Raw genomic sequence first — 20,266 nt, 5'->3', positions numbered from 1 at the left:
AATCTTTGGAGTTAAAGGAAAGTGTACAATAAAGCTTCTTAAAAATCAGTTTAAGAAGCTTAGTTTTGGCCATCATTCAGGCGGGGTCTGCTACATTATGTCCCTATAATTTGGATTGCTGTACTGTGATTGTTACCACTATGTGACTTTTGTATTTACGTACTTTGTTTTGGCCCGTCCACTTTGCACGTTTGTTATATATCCTCTTTGAATAAAAGAAGTTTAAAAAAAAAGTACGTATGATGACTGGAGTTCCCCTGTAACCATTGGAATCTGAGGTTGATTGCAAAGTCCAGAATCAATTATTTTCTGTTCCATTTGACTACCAGAACCAACCAAATTTCCCTAAATGGAATAACTGAACAGCAAAGATATGATAATACAGGTTAATCATTCCAATTCTATAAACCATAAGTAAATATAGCTGCATCCATGGCATACACATTATATAAGGTTCCTCATAAGTGTGTTGCTTACTTAAAGGTACACTCCAGTCATCACATGCATTTTAATACAAATTATAGCTGAGTACTTTGTTATTTTTACCTTCTTTGCATCCTTTTGCAGAGAGGGCTTCATCAGAATCCTTATGATACATTTGGTATTTTCCCAAATGTCTTTCTCTAGCAGGAGATGCTTTTGGCTGGATGGATCTCATTTTCATTAATGCACAAGTGCAACATACTTAGCTCTATCTAACTCCACCACCATTTTAATTGTAACAGCAATATATAGGTTAATTGTGTACTGGAATGCACAGTTTTTGGAAGTGAGATAGCGGATCACTAGTTTTCTTGTCAGCATAAGGGGACAGTCTAATGCCCCTGACACCCTACTATAGATATTAAAACACTCTGTAAATAAATTAATATATTTTTTCCAAAACAAAAAAAACCCTTACAAGACACAGAAGTTGCAACTAAGTTGCAAAAACTGCCCCCTTCCTCCAGGATCCGACATTTCTTGCCACAGTTTGGCTGCTTAAAGCTGTTAATAAATGGCAGGAAAGTGCTCTCATCAAAATCAATAGGGTATTTAGCACGATAGGGCATTTAGCTGGGGGTGGGGAAAGGGGAAAATGCATTTGGGACGACTCATGTATCATATGTATTAAAGTGCATATGATGGCTGTAGTGTCCACTTAAGTGCTAGCTGCCAATAGTCACCAAGTTTAGTGAATAAAGCTTACTATTTTAATCATAGAAATGAGCCTGACCAATAAAGGTCTATAGGAAAAGGTACTTTGTTTGCATATAAAGGTCTTTATTAGTTCTGCCATCAACAGGTACTTGAACACAGTTCGACTATGCCGAATCGAAACCGAGATCAAGATTTTGGTCTGTAAAGCAGGTAAAAAAACAAGCAGACTAGACTCCCCGAATGCTATTTATATGCCATCAAATTTTGTGTTTCTATGTCACCTCACTGTGGCATAAAGAATATAACTAAAATATAACTCAATGATTAGAATGATCACTGCCAGACGAGCAAATAAAGTTAATGGGAGTGAAAATATAAAATTCTTATTCATTCATTATTGCATACAGTTGAAAGATAGGGACAAAGAATGGTACTCAAAGAAAAATTTTTTTCCATAGGACTTGCCCTATGTCAGATGTCCCTATCTTTCGACTAGGCACTGATCAGAATGTATCTTATGACATGTTTTTTTAAATTTACTATTTCGTATCCTTACTTCATATACCACCAAGTTGTAAAATATGCCTTAAAGCTACTTAATCTAAAAAGAAACTATACAAAAATGTCGTTATCTCAGAAAATGTGTAAAGCTACACTGCATTATTAAAGCACCAAGCTGGTCTGATTGATGCAAATGTAAGATGAACAACTATAGATAAGCACTCTTCAACATAACAGCTAAAATAAATTTGACCTTCGGTAACACCAGAGAGGAAGAATACAAATTACAGCAAAGTAGTGTAAAGTAATTAGATCTTCTCATACCAGAAGATAATCACCGACTTCAGCTATGTAGTAATTGTTTTAAAAAATATTATGCTATTAATAGCATAATGAGCAGTCCTGGCCCCATGTTCTAAATATTTTTAGAACATGGTAAAACATTGGTAAAATCTGCTCTGATGGACAATAAATCATAATCACGTAGCCACACAATTTTATAGTATGAGGCTGCACAACAAAAGGTAGTTGGGGGACACTGTTGGGCTCAGGCAATGTTTTGGCGGCCAGTCCTTTTTGGAGAAATACTCAACAGTGCTCACCCCTATCTGCTTTTATGCATTAGCTAAAATATCCATTGTCCCTGATCATCCTATTCTATAACTCTTTGATGAAAAGTTGGGTAGGTTGATCTCACTCATACACTGACTGGTCTTTTGCTATGACAGGTCATCTCATTCTATAGATCCTTTGTTTTCATAATGTTTAGTGCATTTTTTTTTGCTTGCACCTTGAATTATTTTGTATTTAAAGCACTGTGTACATGTATCTACCCTTCCTCTCCCTCCGTCCCTGCTGCCCCCCATTTTCTACCCTTCCTCTCCCTCCCTCCCTATTATCTACCCTTACTTTCCCTCCCTATTATCTACCCTACCCCCCCCTTGTACTTACCTTTCAGCAGTCCTGCGGTGAGTCTCCCTGTTCGGTCTCGGTGCTGGCTTGTAATGCTGAGTGCCGGAAATGACGTCATCTTCCGGCGCTCAGCATTACAAGCCGGCACCGAGACCGAACAGGGAGACTCGCCGCAGAGGAGAGAGAGGGGCGCCGAGCAGGTACTGACAACTTGGTAAGCGAAAACCACTCGGCGCCCCTCTCTCTCTCTTCCGCTTTAAAAAAAAAAAAAAGGCTTGGGGCAGCAAAGTGCCGCCCCTTCAAAAGTGCCACCTGGAGCAGTTTCCCCGCTCGGCTCCATTGTCAGGCCGGCCCTGCTTGTGTCAGGCTGTTTTAGCTGTTGCCTTACTTCTCAGTTACCATGGTTGTTATCAGCCAACTCCTTTCAGACTATTTTAGCAGCTAGGTCCTTGTGTTTGTTTCCGGTTTCCAAGTGCACTCTTCCAGTTTTAACGTGTTCCTGTGTTCCCGTGTATTACCTGGTTCTTATGACTACTTTTCTGTCACCCTGATTTTGCTGACCTCCGTATTCCTGATCCCACCCGTGAGATTATCCTCTCTGGTTATTGACTCCGGCTTGTTATTTGGACTTCACTTTTGGTTCACGATTCATTTGCATTTTACCTTTTTGTGTCTGTATAATATCCAATATTAATATTGTATTCATAGAGTTGTGCCTTACAACTCTATGAATACAATATTAATATTGGATATTCAATGCACTTTAAAATAGACCTAAATGAGCTTACTATTATGAAACTTTAATTGTTCAGATTTTTTATTATTGGTAGGTTGCACTAGATTTATTAAGTACATAAATGAGATGCCAGCGATAGCAGGCATATCCCCAGCATGCTAATAGCATTTTGATACTTAGATAAGACTACAGAGTGCAAACTGTAGGGCTTGCATTGGAAGATATGTTGATTATAAGCATCATCTGTATCACAAACACATTCAAACAGGTATGCTTTTTTTTCTTCCTTATGTATTTGGCCAACAAGTGGTTAGGGGAAACCTGAATCACCCTGGAGCTCATTAGTTTTATGTTTGGTTTTCTTATATTAGTTGGTTTTTCAAAAGAAGTAAGTGGGGATAACTATCAGATGCTAAAAGACATAACACAAATAAATACAAAGTCCCAATTAATATCATCTTGTATTGATGTATTGATTAAATATGTTGTACAGATTGTTGTGATTTCTCTTTTATTCTTACAATAAAAAATGTTTTAAAAAATAACCACTTGTTTAAATAAAATATAGATACTAAATGAATACCCTCTAGCTACTATTCCAAAGAAACACATATATTTTATTCTAGATGCTTATTACATTTTGTTTATATTTTTACTTCTTGTACATATTTATGTTAACAAGATGTTAGATTTAGAATAAACACAAATATACATATAAATATCTAAATTATGAAATGTAACAGATTGCTTTATAGTAAGCCGACATGTATTTTTGCTCACTTGCATTTGCAACTCATCATCTCAAATATAAATGAAAATAAATGTGCTTATGAAAAATATGTTCAATAAGGGTGGTTTGAAACAATTGATTTGCATTTGGTTTTAATATTGATCACAGATCTAAATTATACAATATTTTAGAGGAGGCAATAGAATTTGAAATGTGAAAGCCTCCATTAAAATCTATTGCTTTACTATTCATGAGCTGGGAAAAAAATTCACATACAGATTTGCTTTTATGTGCTTATTCAACACTTCTGTCCCAAATGTTGTCTACAAAGGATTTTTTTAACTCAATTTGACTTATTTTAAAGGAGCCTATGGCAGGTACTCATCAAACATTGATACATGTTATATATTACACATTGCGTTTTCAAATCCAAGATTTAACGTCTTAAAAAAATATTATAATGTATTTTAATGTTTAAGGAAAATGTTAATATAAAGAAATTAAAACCATCCATAAGAACATATCTATGCTTAGAGAAAAAATGTAAATGATCCTAAATCATGAGTTGATTTTTTTTCCTAAGGGAAAAATCAAGGAGAATGATTTAATGACTTCTGAAATAGTATTTCATTACAAATATTAAAATAAACCACATTCAACAAATCATGATACAATATAAATGTTTGTGGATTTTGGTACCAAAATAGTATAGTCTAATTTTATTTTGTAATTAATTTTCCAATAATATTTGCAGGAAATACCGTATTTGCTCGATTATAAGACGAGGTTTTTTTCAGAGCAAATGCTCTGAAAAATACCCCTCGTCTTCTAATCGGGGTCGTCTTCTAATCAGACCTCAAATAGAGTCTGATTAGGAGACTAAGATCCAGATCCCCCGCACCGCTGCAGGGGACCTGGATCCTCCTGTCTCACCCCCCCCCCCCATCATACACACTTACCGGTGCTTCCTGCTGTATTGCCGGGGCAGCGGGTTGACGTCTACGCGATCCGCGTAGACAACGTCCGCTGCAGCCGGAAGGAGGTGTGGCTAGCAGCGGGGGTTGTCTGCGTCCGTCGCGTAGACCTTCCCCGACTGTCAGAGATCTCTGATAGCCGGGGAAAGTATACGCGACGGACGCATACAAACCCCCGCTGCCAACTCCACCTCCTTCCGGCTGCAGCAGAAGGCGACGTCAACCCGCTGCCCCGGCTGGAAGCACCGGTAAGAGAGGGCTGAGAGGGGAGAGAGGGGAGAGAGGAGAGGGGAGGGGGGGGAGAGAGTGTGTGTGTTAGTTAAATGGGGGCATAGGGCATTTCTGGAGTGGCGTTAAGGGGGCATTTAATAGAGCACTCTGCCTCCTGAAATGCCTTATACCTCCCTATATGCCACTCTGCCCCATAATATGCCTTTTAACCCCCTAAATGGCAGAGTGGCATATAGGGGTATAAGGCATTTCTGGAGGCAGAGTGCTCTATACAATGCCTTTTAACTCCCTTAATGCCACTCTGCCTCCTGAAATGCCTTATACCTCCCTATATGCCACTCTGCCCCATAATATGCATTTTAACCCCCTAAATGCCAGAATGGGATATAGGGGTATAAGGCATTTCTGGAGGCAGAGTGGCATATAGGGGGTCAAAAGGCATACCATGGGGCACAGTGGCATATAGAGGGTTAAAAGGCATATCATGGGCCACAGTGCCATATTGGTGTGGCAAGCCTGGGGGCAGATGTGCGTAACTGGGGGACAGGTTGGAAAATACAAGGAAATAAAAACAAAAAATATTTTTCTCAATCATAGCTTTTATTAAAAAAAATAGTTTACATGAATTAACATTTACTGGTAAAACTTTTTTCCTTTAGGGTCGTCTTATATTCAGGCTTTTTCTTTTTTCCTAAGTTAATATTCAGATTTTGGGGGGTCGTCTTATAATCAGGGTCGTCTTATAATCGAGCAAATACGGTATATGACTAGAGAAAACATTAGAGCTTTGTTACCCTTGTTCTCATGTACCAAGTATCAGGGGTATACCTAGAGTATTTGGCACCCGGGGGAATCTTGTATGTGGCACCCCCCCACACACTTTAAAATGCAAAAAAATGTTGGCAAGGATACTTATTTCACCAATTTGTAAACTGTATGTCAGTTCAAAACTATATCACTATATACTGAGCCAGAAATTGATGGTGGTACAGCATATCTTCCATCACTATAGACTGAGCCAGACATTGACATGGTAGGTCTCTGCCCCTAAAACAACCTGCCTGTCACGGAACCGGGTCCATACAGATGACTGCATTGACCCAGCGCGCCCAAAGATTGTGTGCAGGAGTCACAGTGCAGTAGTGGAGTTGGACGGGGCCTGGTACAGGGCGACTGCACTCACCCGGGTGTTGAGCACCTAGGTTGTGCAGCCACATACCTGCGCCCTGACATAGCAGCAAATGCAGCCCAAAATGAAAAAAGTGATATCCTGCAGGCACCCTGGAGCAGGCATGAAACATATCACTAGAATCACGTGCAGGACGCTGCAGGCTCGGAGTACGGAAGCTAAGCAAAGGATATAGCAGAAACATAACAAGCAAGGGGGACAGAGCGAGGAAAGGACAGGGAGAGCAAGGGGGACATAGCAAGGAACAGAGAGACCAAGCAAGAAACATAACCAGACAAGACATACATAATACAGGGCACAACAGGGAACAAGACAGGACACCCCTCTGCCGGGGATACAAGACAGGACACCCCTCTGCCGGGGATACAAGACAGGAGACCCCGCTGCTGGGGATACAAGACCGGAGACCCCGCTGCCTGGGATACAAGACAGGACACCCCTCTACCGGCGTTACAAGACAGGACACCCTTCTACCGAGGATACAAGACAGGACACCATCACAGACACACATAAATACAGAAACTAGCTTAGAACTATTTGATAACTATTGGAGATTCCATCACATCTTGTGGCCATAGTATGCTTAGCCCACCACTACGCCAAAGTACTCCAATGACGGTGGGTCCTAACGCTAAATTCTAATCAAACCAAACATGAAATCCAAACACATAGCACTGAGATATACCTTTAGACTGCTGACTGAAACTGGGTGGGGCACACCTTATAAGGAAACAGAGCTGAAGCAAAGAGCAAGACTGGAATAAAGGAATCAGAGGTTCAGGACAGAACATACAGAAATCCAGAAATGGACCACAGCAAGACAGGGAAACAAAAGACATGCAGCTCCGCAGCCTGGGTAGAGCGTGACACTGCCTGTGCCACCGCTACTCCTGGAACAGCCTGCCTGTGCCCCCTCAGCCCCCCTAAACAACCTGCTCGTGCCACCTCTGCCCCTAAACAGCCTGCATGTGCTTTTTTTCTCCAATAGGAAAAAACATCCAGATCCATTCCCTAGAACACAGCTGCAAGAAGATTATTCTTTTAGGACTGTTAAAGTTATATGAAATTATTGCCTATTAGTGGTTAGTTGGTTATTGAATAATAGATGTAATATATTTCAATACATTGAAGTAATTGTTTTCAGTGTGACTTTATCAGTCTCTCACATCGTTTTGAAGTAATTTTGGCCCATTCTTCTTTACAACGTTGCTTCAGTTCATTGAGGTTTGGACTTTGGCTGGACCACTGCAACAACTTGATTTATTTCTTTTTCAGCTCTTCTATTGTAGATTTGCTGGAATGCTTGGGATTATTATCATGTTAAATGACCCAATTTCGGCCAAGCTTTAGCTGTCGGACAGATGGTCTTACATTTGACACTAGAATACTTTGGTATACAGAGGATTTCATGATCGACTTAATGACCGCAAGGTTCCCAGGTCCTGTGGCTGCAATACAAGCCAAATCATCACCTCTCAAGCACCGTGCTTGACAGTTGGTATGGTGTATTTGTGCTGATATGCAGTGTTTGGTTTATGCCAAATGGTCTTATCCGCTCCAAAAGTCTTGTGGTTTGCTCAGATGCAAATCTAAGCCATGCTGCCATGTTCTTTTTAGAGAGATAAGGCTTCCTCATGACAACCCTTCATAACAAATCAAAGTATTTTTCTACTTTTTTTGTACTGTCATGAACTTAAACATTTACTATGCTAACTGAGTCATGTGAGAAGTCTTTCTTTTTCACAAGACTGTATATGTATATATATATATATATATATATACATATATATATACATATACATATATATATACATATAACTCACTCTCTCACACTCTTATTCTCGTTCACTCTCTCTCTCACGAAAGCGGTCGGCAGAGAAAGTAGGGAAATATTTAGAGAGGGTGGGAGAGAACCAGAGTTGGTGTGAGAGTGCATGAGAGTAAGAGAGAGTAAGAGTGAATTAAAAACGCCCCCCCCAATTCTCATCCAAACCTAATGGGCAACCTAAAAATGAATGGGCCAAAAAGTGAACCTAAAAATGTGTCTGAATCGTGTTTGGCCTGTTTGCACATATCTAATATACATATATATATATACATACATACATACATACATGCCGTATTTGCTCGATTATAAGACGACCCTGATTATAAGACGACCCCCCAAAATCTGAATATTAACTTAGGAAAAAAAGAAAAAGCCTGAATATAAGACGACCCTAAAAGGAAAAAAGTTTTACCAGTAAATGTTAATTCATGTAAACTATTTTTTTTAATAAAAGCTATGATTGAGAAAAATATTTTTTTTGTTTTTATTTCCTTGTATTTTCCAACCTATCCCCCAGTTACGCACATCTGTCCCCAGGCTTGCCACACCAATATGGCACTGTGGCCCATGATATGCCTTTTAACCCTCTATATGCCACTGTGCCCCATGGTATGCCTTTTGACCCCCTATGTGCCACTCTGCCTCCAGAAATGCCTTATACCCCTATATCCCATTCTGGCATTTAGGGGGTTAAAATGCATATTATGGGGCAGAGTGGCATATAGGGAGGTATAAGGCATTCCAGGAGGCAGAGTGGCATTAAGGGAGTTAAAAGGCATTGTATAGAGCACTCTGCCTCCAGAAATGCCTTATACCCCTATATGCCACTCTGGCATTTAGGGGGTTAAAAGGCATATTATGGGGCAGAGTGGCATATAGGGAGGTATAAGGCATTCCAGGAGGCAGAGTGGCATTAAGGGAGTTAAAAGGCATTGTATAGAGCACTCTGCCTCCAGAAATGCCTTATACCCCTATATGCCACTCTGGCATTTAGGGGGTTAAAAGGCATATTATGGGGCAGAGTGGCATATAGGGAGGTATAAGGCATTTCAGGAGGCAGAGTGCTCTATTAAATGCCCCCTTAACGCCACTCTGCCTCCTGAAATGCCTTATACCTCCCTATATGCCACTCTGCCCCATAATATGCCTTTTAACCCTCTAAGTGCCAGAGTGGCATATAGGGGTATAAGGCATTCCAGAAATGCCCTATGCCCCCATTTAACACACACACGCGCACACACACACACACCGGTGCTTCCAATTTCCTGCTGTATTGCCGGGGCAACGGGTTGACGTCTCCTTCCGCTGCAGCCGGAAGGAGGTGGAGTTGGCAGCGGGGGACTCTGATCTCTGACAGCCGGGGAAGGTATGTGCGACGGACGCAGACAACCCCCGCTGCTAGCCACACCTCCTTCCGGCTGCAGCGGACGTTGTCTACGCAGATCGCCTAGACGTCAACCCGCTGCCCCGGCAATACAGCAGGAAGCACCGGTAAGTGTGTGTGGGGGGGTATTAAATTGGGGGGGGGGGGGGACAGGAGGATCCAGGTCCCCTGCAGCGGTGCGGGGGATCTGGATCTTAGTCTCATAATCAGACCTCTATTTGAGGTCTGATTAGAAGACGACCCCGATTAGAAGACGAGGGGTATTTTTCAGAGTATTCGCGCTGAAAAAAACCTCGTCTTATAATCAAGCAAATACGGTACATACATACATACATACAATATCTCACAAAAGTGAATACACCCCACCATTATTTTCCAGCACTGCCTTAACCCTCTTGGGCATGGAGTTCACCAGAGCTTCACAGGTTGCCACTAGTGTCCTCTTCCACTCCTCCATGACAACATCACAAGCTGGTGGATGTTAGAGACCTTGCGCTCCCCCACCTTCCGTTTGAGTATGCCCCACAGATGCTCAGTAGGATTTAGGTCTTGGAGGTGTGTTTGGGGTCGTTATCATGTTGGAATACTGCCCTGAGGCCCAGTCTCCGAAGGGAGGGATCATGCTCTGCTTCCGTGTGTCACAGTACATGTTGGCATTCATGGTTCCCTCAATAAACTGTAGCTCCCCAGTGCCGGTAGCACTCATGCAGGCCCAGACAACGACACCCCCACCACCATGCTTGACTGTAGGCAAGACACACTTGTCTTTGTACTCCTCACCTGGTTGCCACCCCACACGCTTGACACCATCTGAATCAAATAAGTTTAAAGACAGTGTATGTGTGTTTATGGGCAGGTGTATGTAAAGGCAGTATATGTGAATATTGTGTGTTTTTATGGGCAGGTGTGTGTAAAGGCAGTGTGTGTGTGGACAGTCATGTGTAAGGGAAGTGTATGTGTATATGTGTATTTATGGGCAGGTTTGTGTAAAGGAAGAGTGTGTATGGGCAGGTGTGTGTAAGGGCAGTGTATGTGTGTCTATGGGCAGGTATGTGTATATGCGTGTTTATGGGCAGATGTGTGTAAAGGCAGGGTGGAAGAGCAGTGTATGTGTATATGTGTGTTTAAGGGAAGGTATATGTAAAGGTAGTGTAGGGCAGTCGTGTTTAAGGGCAGTGTATGTGTATATGCATGTTTATGGGCAGTCGTGTGTAAGGGCAGTATATGTGTATATATGTGTTTATGTGCTGGTATGTGTAAGGGAAGTCTGTATGGGCTGTGTATGTGTATATGCGTGTTTATGGGCAGGTGTGTGTAAGGGCAGTGTATATGTGTGTTAATCTGCAGGTGTGTGTAAAGGTAGTGTGTATGGGCAGTCATGTGTAAAGGCAGTGTATGCATATATGCGTGTTTATGGGCAGTCGTGTGTAAGGGAAGTGTATGTGTATATGTGTGTTTATGGGCAGGTGTGTGTAAAGGCAGTGTGTAAGGGCAGTGTAAATAAAATAGCCTCTGTAAAAATAATTGCTGCGGGGCCCTATTTCCCATTCTTGCCTCGGGCGAAAAAGGAGCTAGCTACGGCTCTGCACTCTAACTAACCGCAAATAAAGCACTTAGGATGGATGGCTTATCTCTGAACACATTATTTAAATGGGAACCACCACCATACCTATAAATATCCTTTTGTTATTGATCTTTGGTTGAAATATGTATGTTTCACACAAATGCTCACCTACCCACGAGTTTCTGCTATTTTAGACTCTGGTTTTTGCAACCCGGTATCCTCTTGGAAATTGGAATCACGTAAATACTGATGCTGCAGTTCCTTACAGAACTATGATCCTCTTTATATCACAAGTACCGTTAAAATGAACTTAAGGCACTTGAGGAAATTTTTCAGGATGTTTTTTTTTATCCTTGCATTTTATTGCATTGTATTGCATAACACTTCCTTTCAAAGTCAACACATTTTCTATTTTTCATGTAGATCATTCTGCTTAGACATAATCGTACGTATATCCATTGTTCTATTGCACTAAAAAGTGTTATGTTAGATTATAATATCGATAACTATGCATAAATTGACTGATCAAGTCAACTGCAGTCATTGATATTAATCCAGCACTTTAGACTCAAATGTTCCTATACAAGCTAAATCGCGTATTAGAAGTTCTAATGGCTTCAGAAGTGCAGTTAATGACTACAAATTTTATAGAGTATGTGATTTTCACATGCACATATTAGCAATGACAGGTGTACTTTTTGGTTGCTGTATTCACTTCTATTCCCACCATAAAATTGCTGTCATACAGCAATTCAACTGATCTATATGGAAACCCATACAACCCAGACATTACTAGCCTACACAGGTGAGATCTAAGATTAAAATAGCTGCTGGTGGGTAGAATACATAATGTGATATATTCACTAACATGGGAGCTTGCATGTTAGTTTAAGATTACCTTAGTATACATTATGTAGGATCGACCCCTGCAAGTAGGCTTATGCTGCCCCTAGGCATACATAAAAAGATAGTCCTGTGGGGGGTATTTGAAGGTCATCTTTAATATTTTACTCTGAATTAAACAAGGTCGCTTACTGCCATATTATAGGAGAAGCTTACTGGAGTTGGCCCTTTATAATTCATAGTATATTGGAAGGGTATGAAAGGTCAGCTAACCAGCAAATTCCCTGGTTGGCAAATACACCACAAACATGTATTGCTAACCTCCAGTGTGTTTAAAGCTATGTATATATAACAAGCAAGTGTAAACAATGAATCCCATGTAAAAATGGGAAAAGAGTCAAGATACATTGGAAACAATGTTCTGTGTTAATAAAGATTTTTGCTTCCTGGAAATTTAAGAAAAATCTGTAGGTCTGTAAATGCATACAGTAGTTAAGTCTGAGATACCATTTTGTATATAGTCGTTATAGAGTAAGTTATAGAGTCGCATAAGATTTTAGGACCTCAGAGATCTATTTTCAAATTTAAAAAGAAGACATTACAAAAAAGCATCAAAAATATCCAAAGACGCAGGGACCACTTCAGTAATGTTTATTTTCCATGTGTTAACAAACAGCAATATTTATAATCGTAAACATATACTAATCTCCCACCATTCATTTTCTCTCACAGGTACACCAAAATGAAGACCGCCACAAACATCTATATTTTTAATCTTGCCCTGGCAGATGCCCTTGCTACAAGCACTCTGCCATTTCAGAGTGTTAATTATCTTATGGGAACATGGCCATTTGGTAATATTGTATGTAAAATTGTAATATCCATAGACTATTATAACATGTTTACAAGCATATTCACCCTTACCACAATGAGTGTAGACCGGTATATAGCTGTTTGCCATCCTGTTAAAGCGCTTGACTTCAGAACACCGAGAAATGCCAAGATTGTTAATGTTTGCAACTGGATTCTTTCATCTGCTATTGGTTTGCCAGTGATGTTCATGGCAACTACGAAAACTGAAAGAGGTGAGTGCCGAATCCAATAAACATAATCCTAATTTAATATTTTTATTTATATAACAATTACAATGAAAGTTTATTTCATTACTTGTTCAATAATATCATACTACCCACCCCGGGCTAAAAAGGCCTGCAGGAGGGCTGGATCTTCTTGGTCCTTCCCCTGAAAAGTATCCCCTGAAAACCAGAAGTAAAACAGACCTTTTAGGGGATCCACTCCCACCATGGTATTTTTGGTGGTTCTAAAAACAGTATCCCGCTATAGTGATTTAAAATTATAATACAAAAAACCATGTGCACTGTGCAAAAAATGGTGCAAATATGAAAAAACAATAAACAAATAGTGCTTAATTCGAAGACCCAACCTTTTAGGCTGGTCAGATAAAAAATTGTGTACCACCCACCTAACCTAAAAGAACGGGACAGTTACAAAATACAAAATTACTGAAAAGAGTCCAGAGGTGCCTGAATGAGAGCTGCCATTTTGCTGCTTTATTTGCTACTCTTGTTTTCAGGTGCCCATGGAAAAAAAAGTACAGATTATCCATGTTAGAACAAGAAGTTATATTCTAAAACTAGAGGGTTGGAGGTTTAGATACACTGTAAGGAAGATTAGCTAAAAAAGAATTTGGCCCCCCAGGTGGTTGTGGCAATATTGCTAACTCCTCCCCTTAACAAAAATAACCCCTCTAATCACACCCATTTTCTACTCCACCTCTTTTGGCCCCCGACTTTACCATGTAACATGTCACTCACTTCCCACAGTGCCAGCTTTGCCCCCAAATAGCTTGGCAGTGCCATTTCAGGCCCAAACAGGTCATCCGAGATACCTTTGCCCCCCCCAAACATCATTACATTAAATGTGTCAGTTCTGACTTTACAGAAGCAGCTGAGCGAGAGGGGTAAAACCTTTTTTGTGCCCCCAATATATCTATACAGAGGTTATTTTGAGGAAAGTAGATAAATAAAAATCCACATTTTGACACTGAGGTTGGTACAACATAACTCCCATAAATATATACTGAGCCAGACAGTAGTATATATATACCAAGCCTGACAGTGGTATACCACAACTTTCATCACCACAACCAAATCAATATATATTGATCCAGACACTGAGGGGGGGCTATAGTGTATCTCTTATCATTATAGCAGGATTGACACAGACCGTGGTACGGCATATCTCCCATCACTATATACTGAGCCGGACACTGACTGTGGTACAGCTCATGAATGTTGATTCATCACAGAGCAACAAATTAAATGTTTATGTTAGCATAGAAAAAGAGCACTACCAAAGTGCGATCAAGTGAAAAATGCACTTTAGCATTCATGGCTGCACACCCAAGGCCAGCCATGGCACCTAGATTGCATCCACATGACTTTCCCCAGCACCCAGATTGCACTCACACGACTAGCCCCAGCACCCAGATTGCATCCACATGACTTGCCCCAGCACCCAGATTGCATTCACAGGACTTGCCCAGCACCCAGGTTGCATCCACAGCACTTGCCACAGTACCCGCATTCCACTCATAGGACTTGCAGCAGCACCCAGATTGCATCCACAGGACTTGCCCCAGCACGCAAGTTACATGTTTGCGACTTACTCAGGCCTCTGTCTTACTCTGTCTTACTCTTGCTGCTCTGCCGCAGTGCGCACAGCTTCACTGCCAGCACCGCGACCAAGCCCTCACGCTCCCACCACCGCACGCTCCCACCAGGGCAGTGCCAAGGCGGGTAGCGGCAGGAAGCGGAGGAGACAGAGTGGTGCTGAGTGGTTGCTAAAAACTTTTTATGAGCAACCTCTCGGCACCCCTCTCTCATCTGCTCCCTGCTGCCTGGGTACCCAGTGTACCTGCCTTGGTGTGATCCTGGCTATCCCAAAGACAAAAGCATGGGCCTACAAGGTTTGAGGTTTTTACAGCAGGAATAACAGGCATACTAGATGGGCCAAATGATTCTTATCTGCCATCAACTTCTGTTTCTATATCTCAATAATATTGTGGCAGCCACAAATTACATTTTACAATATAGACAGACCAGTTTTGTAGTAATTTCATTATGGGACAAAAACATTTTCAGCCTTAAACATAGAGCTTATAAATACAAATGATTGTCTGGGTGGTATTATCTGGTAATAATGTACAAGGGAGGATCATTGTTGCAAAACAAATGTATAACTGTCTTTTAAATTAATTCTAGGATCTACCGACTGTGCTCTGCTATTTCCACATCCTTCATGGTACTGGGACAATCTCCTGAAAATATGTGTTTTCATATTTGCATTTATAATGCCAGTCCTGATCATAACAGTATGCTACGGGATGATGATTCTACGACTCAAAAGTGTTCGTATGCTGTCTGGATCCAAGGAAAAGGACAGAAACCTAAGAAGAATCACACGGATGGTTCTTGTTGTTGTTGCAGTGTTTATTGTCTGTTGGACTCCTATTCACATTTACGTTATCATCAAAGCTTTGATCAATGTCCCTCCTTCTCTCTTTCAGACAGTTACCTGGCATGTATGTATTGCTTTAGGTTATACCAATAGCTGTCTTAATCCAGTCCTCTATGCCTTTCTTGATGAAAACTTCAAGAGATGCTTCAGAGAATTTTGCATCCCTACTTCTTCAAATATCGAGCAACAGAACTCTACCCGTATGCGTCACAACACACGTGACCATGTGTCCACTGCCAATACTGTGGATAGGACTAACCATCAGGTATGACTAGCAGTGGAAATGTCATGTCTGGATTCAGGCGTTCCTGCAAGAGATGACATGACATCAGAAGTTACTCAAATAACCACAGGGCTTTAATTCTCTGTTGGAATTTGGAACACGGAAAATGGTTCTGTTTGTGCATAGCAAAATAGTATGCTAGAGCACAAACTGGAGAGGAAAATATTGGTGTTCAGGGTTGACAGGTTATTAAAGATAGCAATTTGCGTTGGCTATTACTCATATAATAAGAGTTTGTACAATTGTAAATAATCACTAATTTGAAGAGCCATATGGCAATGTGTACATAATGTGTACATAATGTTATCCTGGTTGAACCTGAAACAACATTGTTTTAAGAAAAAGAAGTGAAAATGTTAAAGCTGTAAAAGTATTCTGAAGGAATTATGAGAAATAAGGTTATATAATATTAACTGAACAAGGTATCTTAGTTGTACTCTCTATTGGAGACCAGAGGTGGACTGGAAATAAGATTACAATTATTTCTATAACCTGTTATTTCTGCCCTAAACGGTATATAGGTTCGTAATTGCATTTCTCTTTCGTAATAAACCTACAGGAAATATTGAGAAGTGATAAAAAGCCAGTAGAAGGCAATAACAGATATTATGTATCCAATAAATTTTTCTCTAGAATTCGAGTTAATGTATGATTGTTCACAACCTAGAAAAACAAAGCCATATTTTTCAAAGAAAACAATACGTTCAAGGATTTTAATAATTTTCCCAGAGTCAGGAAAACACAAAAATGTGGATTTATTATAGGTCAATTGTTTCTGTCAACTATAGCAAATGGTAAATCCCTGACAATAATTATATATTCTCAAGAGATATTTTTCCAAGGATTTGTAGTGTAAACTAGTCTAAACGAAGACAGTAGTAATCAACTAGAAGTTGCTGTGTGGTTAAGGTCTCTTGTTTAATGACATCTGACAACCAAGTAACTATTATATAATACTTTCCTCCATCATTTACCACATCTACTCTTCCATTTTTCACATGATGACACCAGAAAGTCTGAAGCGGTTCAACTCAGAGGGCATGCACAAACTAGAGGCCCAATATTATAATGTCTCAAAATATTTCTATAACATGCATATTTTTGTATACTTTTTGTTGGCTGGCAAACTTCTTTTTCTCTGAAAACTACTTATGGTAACTTTAAGGCGTACTAAAGAAAATCTAGTATTCCATGAATACTTATAACGGGTGAATTGTAAAGAATAAAGCATCACACATCCCAATTTTGTACCATCATTTGGCTTTGTGAGATATATCAGATATACATTTCACATTTAGAATATTCTCATTTAAAACAAAAAAAAACTAACATTATTATATTATCTTTCATTTTTGTGAGAAATTGCAAGAAAAATGGTGGATCCAGGGGATACAGTTCACATAGTATGCTAGTATCTTATGGTCCACCAGTCCGGTATCATTGATATCATTCATGTTGTAACATACAGTATGCTATATTACTCTATCCATTACACCCTGCTTTATGAGGTGGCTTAAAAACACCACCTTGACACCATACATAGCTTATATTACATTTAAACACAATTGCAGCCGGCGGTATTGTATAGATTTTTTCCCAAAATTACATTGGGAATCATTCTATATTTAATTACTTGTGTCTGTGTTTGTCATTCTATTATTTTACACTTATGACCAATGTTCCATCTAATTTTTCTTAGGTGGCGTGCGCAGAAAATTTCTCTTGTGCAAAAATTTTCCCAGAGCCAAAATTATGTGCGCACAATATCCGCACCGCATAAAGTATCAAAAAAATATATATTTTTTTTTTTTTATTGGGAAAAACTGTTGTGCGCACAACTTTTGGACATGTGCGCTCTCTAAAAATGCTATGTGCGCGCGCACAAGCGCACAGCTTAGAGGGAACACTGCTTATGACACAATTAAGCATATCATTAACTACCGGTAGATTTGTTTCACTAAAATATGTCAGTTTGCATAAAGTCTGTAGTTATGGACCAAATAATTCAATATAAGATGTTTGTATTGACCTACACAATCCAGTCTACCGGTATTAAGATATACCCCTACAAGCTGTTCTCGGGGGATATTTGTTTTTTGGCCACAGCCAGCATTAATATTCACAGTAGGTATACAGATACATGTACACACATTCTCCCTTGGGCATACATAGAAATATAATTAAACAGCAGATGGGAACCATTCAGGCCATCTAGTCTGCCCATTCTTCCAGATACAAAGACTGAGCCATAAATTTTGGGGATTCCATCACACTATATGGCCATATATGGCTTAGTCTGCCACTACGTCAAAGTACCCCGATTTTACATGGCTTTATTGCTTACCAATGAGCTAAGTCTTTTAACCCACTAAGACTCTCATGCAATTTAAAGCCCATCCCAGATTCAGGTTAGTCTTATAACTATTCCATAACCAGCAAAATTCGGGGCGCATGTGTACATAGAAAAAAGAAATAATCTTATAGTGTAATATTGTCAAGAACAAGAAGCTATGTAAAAGGTGTGAAATGCACTCACAAACAGTGCCAGCACAACAGGCTCGTCTGAGGTATGAAGACTGTTCTTTATTCTTTAAAATCTCTAAGAGCATAAAATAAAGAAAACAACCATATGGTGCAGTATCTTCCTTAATAGTATATGCGCAAGTTAAAAAAAAGCACTTACAGGATGGTTGAATTCAAGTCGCTATTCAAACTAAATGTCCATTGTAGTGGATCAGGAACATGCAGATTAAAAAACTTCTCAACGCGTTTCGCCGCTCACTGGGCTTCCTCAGGAGAAATAAATATCAATTGATGTCATCCGCTATGATAATCCGCAATCGTGGTGAGTAAAAATAGAATAAAAATTGATTGTAGCCGTCCGCTTTAAATGTCCTCCGGAATGCTTTTAGTCACAGTGCATGTTGGGAAAAAACGTCATCACTTCCTTGCGTCGTATCCTAGCAACGGATCAAGCTCCTCACAGTGTCACGATGCATGTTGGGAAAAACGTCATCACTTCCTTGCGTCGTATCCTAGCAACGGATCAAGCTCCTCACAGTGTCACGGTGCATGTTGGGAGAAAACGTCATCACTTCCTTGCGTCGTATCCTAGCAACGAATCAAGCTCCTTGTTTCTTCTTCTCTGGATAGGCGTGGTTTACATTCAGATGTTGATGCGTCAATGATGGGCGTTTTTTCGGTCTTCTGTGTATAACGAGGTGTATACGTTGCTTAGATACACCTCGTTATACACAGAAGACCGAAAAAACGCCCATCATTGACGCATCAACATCTGAATGTAAACCACGCCTATCCAGAGAAGAAGAAACAAGGAGCTTGATTCGTTGCTAGGATACGACGCAAGGAAGTGATGACGTTTTCTCCCAACATGCACCGTGACACTGTGAGGAGCTTGATCCGTTGCTAGGATACGACGCAAGGAAGTGATGACGTTTTTCCCAACATGCATCGTGACACTGTGAGGAGCTTGATCCGTTGCTAGGATACGACGCAAGGAAGTGATGACGTTTTTCCCAACATGCATCGTGACACTGTGAGGAGCTTGATCCGTTGCTAGGATACGACGCAAGGAAGTGATGACGTTTTTTCCCAACATGCACTGTGACTAAAAGCATTCCGGAGGACATTTAAAGCGGACGGCTACAATCAATTTTTATTCTATTTTTACTCACCACGATTGCGGATTATCATAGCGGATGACATCAATTGATATTTATTTCTCCTGAGGAAGCCCAGTGAGCGGTGAAACGCGTTGAGAAGTTTTTTAATCTGCATGTTCCTGATCCACTACAATGGACATTTAGTTTGAATAGCGACTTGAATTCAACCATCCTGTAAGTGCTTTTTTTTAACTTGCGCATATACTATTAAGGAAGATACTGCACCATATGGTTGTTTTCTTTATTTTATGCTCTTAGAGATTTTAAAGAATAAAGAACAGTCTTCATACCTCAGACGAGCCTGTTGTGCTGGCACTGTTTGTGAGTGCATTTCACACCTTTTACATAGCTTCTTGTTCTTGACAATATTACACTATAAGATTATTTCTTTTTTCTATGTACACATGCGCCCCGAATTTTGCTGGTTACGTGTTTGAACGCCAAGAGGAGCGTTCTGGTTGGGCTGCGGCAGTGATACATTAGAGAAGTAATTTTTGGTTCCTATTCTTTTACCATCACCTTACACGTGTTTTTTGGGTGTTTAGTTTTTCGTTTTTCAGTTTATAACTATTCCATGCATGTTTTAATATCATCATTTCTATCTACCACTTCCTAGTAGGAAGTACTACTTTAACACACATATGTAAATACATATACTTTCTAACAAACCTGCATGCATAAAAAAAATACGTACATTCACATACAATCATACTCTACAAAGAATGAGA

The 20,266-nt window shown here is 40.1% G+C and overlaps 1 protein-coding gene across 1 annotated transcript in view; it reads left to right on the top strand.

The window, feature by feature from the left end:
• The window catches only part of LOC149289867 (mu-type opioid receptor-like), a 39,557-nt gene extending 23,714 nt beyond the window's left edge, over positions 1 to 15,843 (top strand). Inside the window, exons 2-3 of the mRNA XM_089490116.1 lie at positions 12,765 to 13,117; positions 15,317 to 15,843. Coding sequence (XP_089346242.1) covers positions 12,765 to 13,117; positions 15,317 to 15,843 — 880 coding nt within the window. The remainder of the gene's footprint in view (positions 1 to 12,764; positions 13,118 to 15,316) is intronic.
• The last annotated feature ends 4,423 nt before the right edge of the window (positions 15,844 to 20,266 follow it).

The sequence above is a fragment of the Sceloporus occidentalis genome, unplaced genomic scaffold (genome assembly GCF_023333645.1).
Source record: "Sceloporus occidentalis isolate IW3139 unplaced genomic scaffold, rSceOcc1.0.p SCAF_42, whole genome shotgun sequence".
NCBI lineage: Eukaryota > Metazoa > Chordata > Lepidosauria > Squamata > Phrynosomatidae > Sceloporus > Sceloporus occidentalis.
The sequence above is the reverse complement of the archived record's forward strand: the minus strand, read 5'-3'. Positions and strand labels throughout refer to the sequence as shown.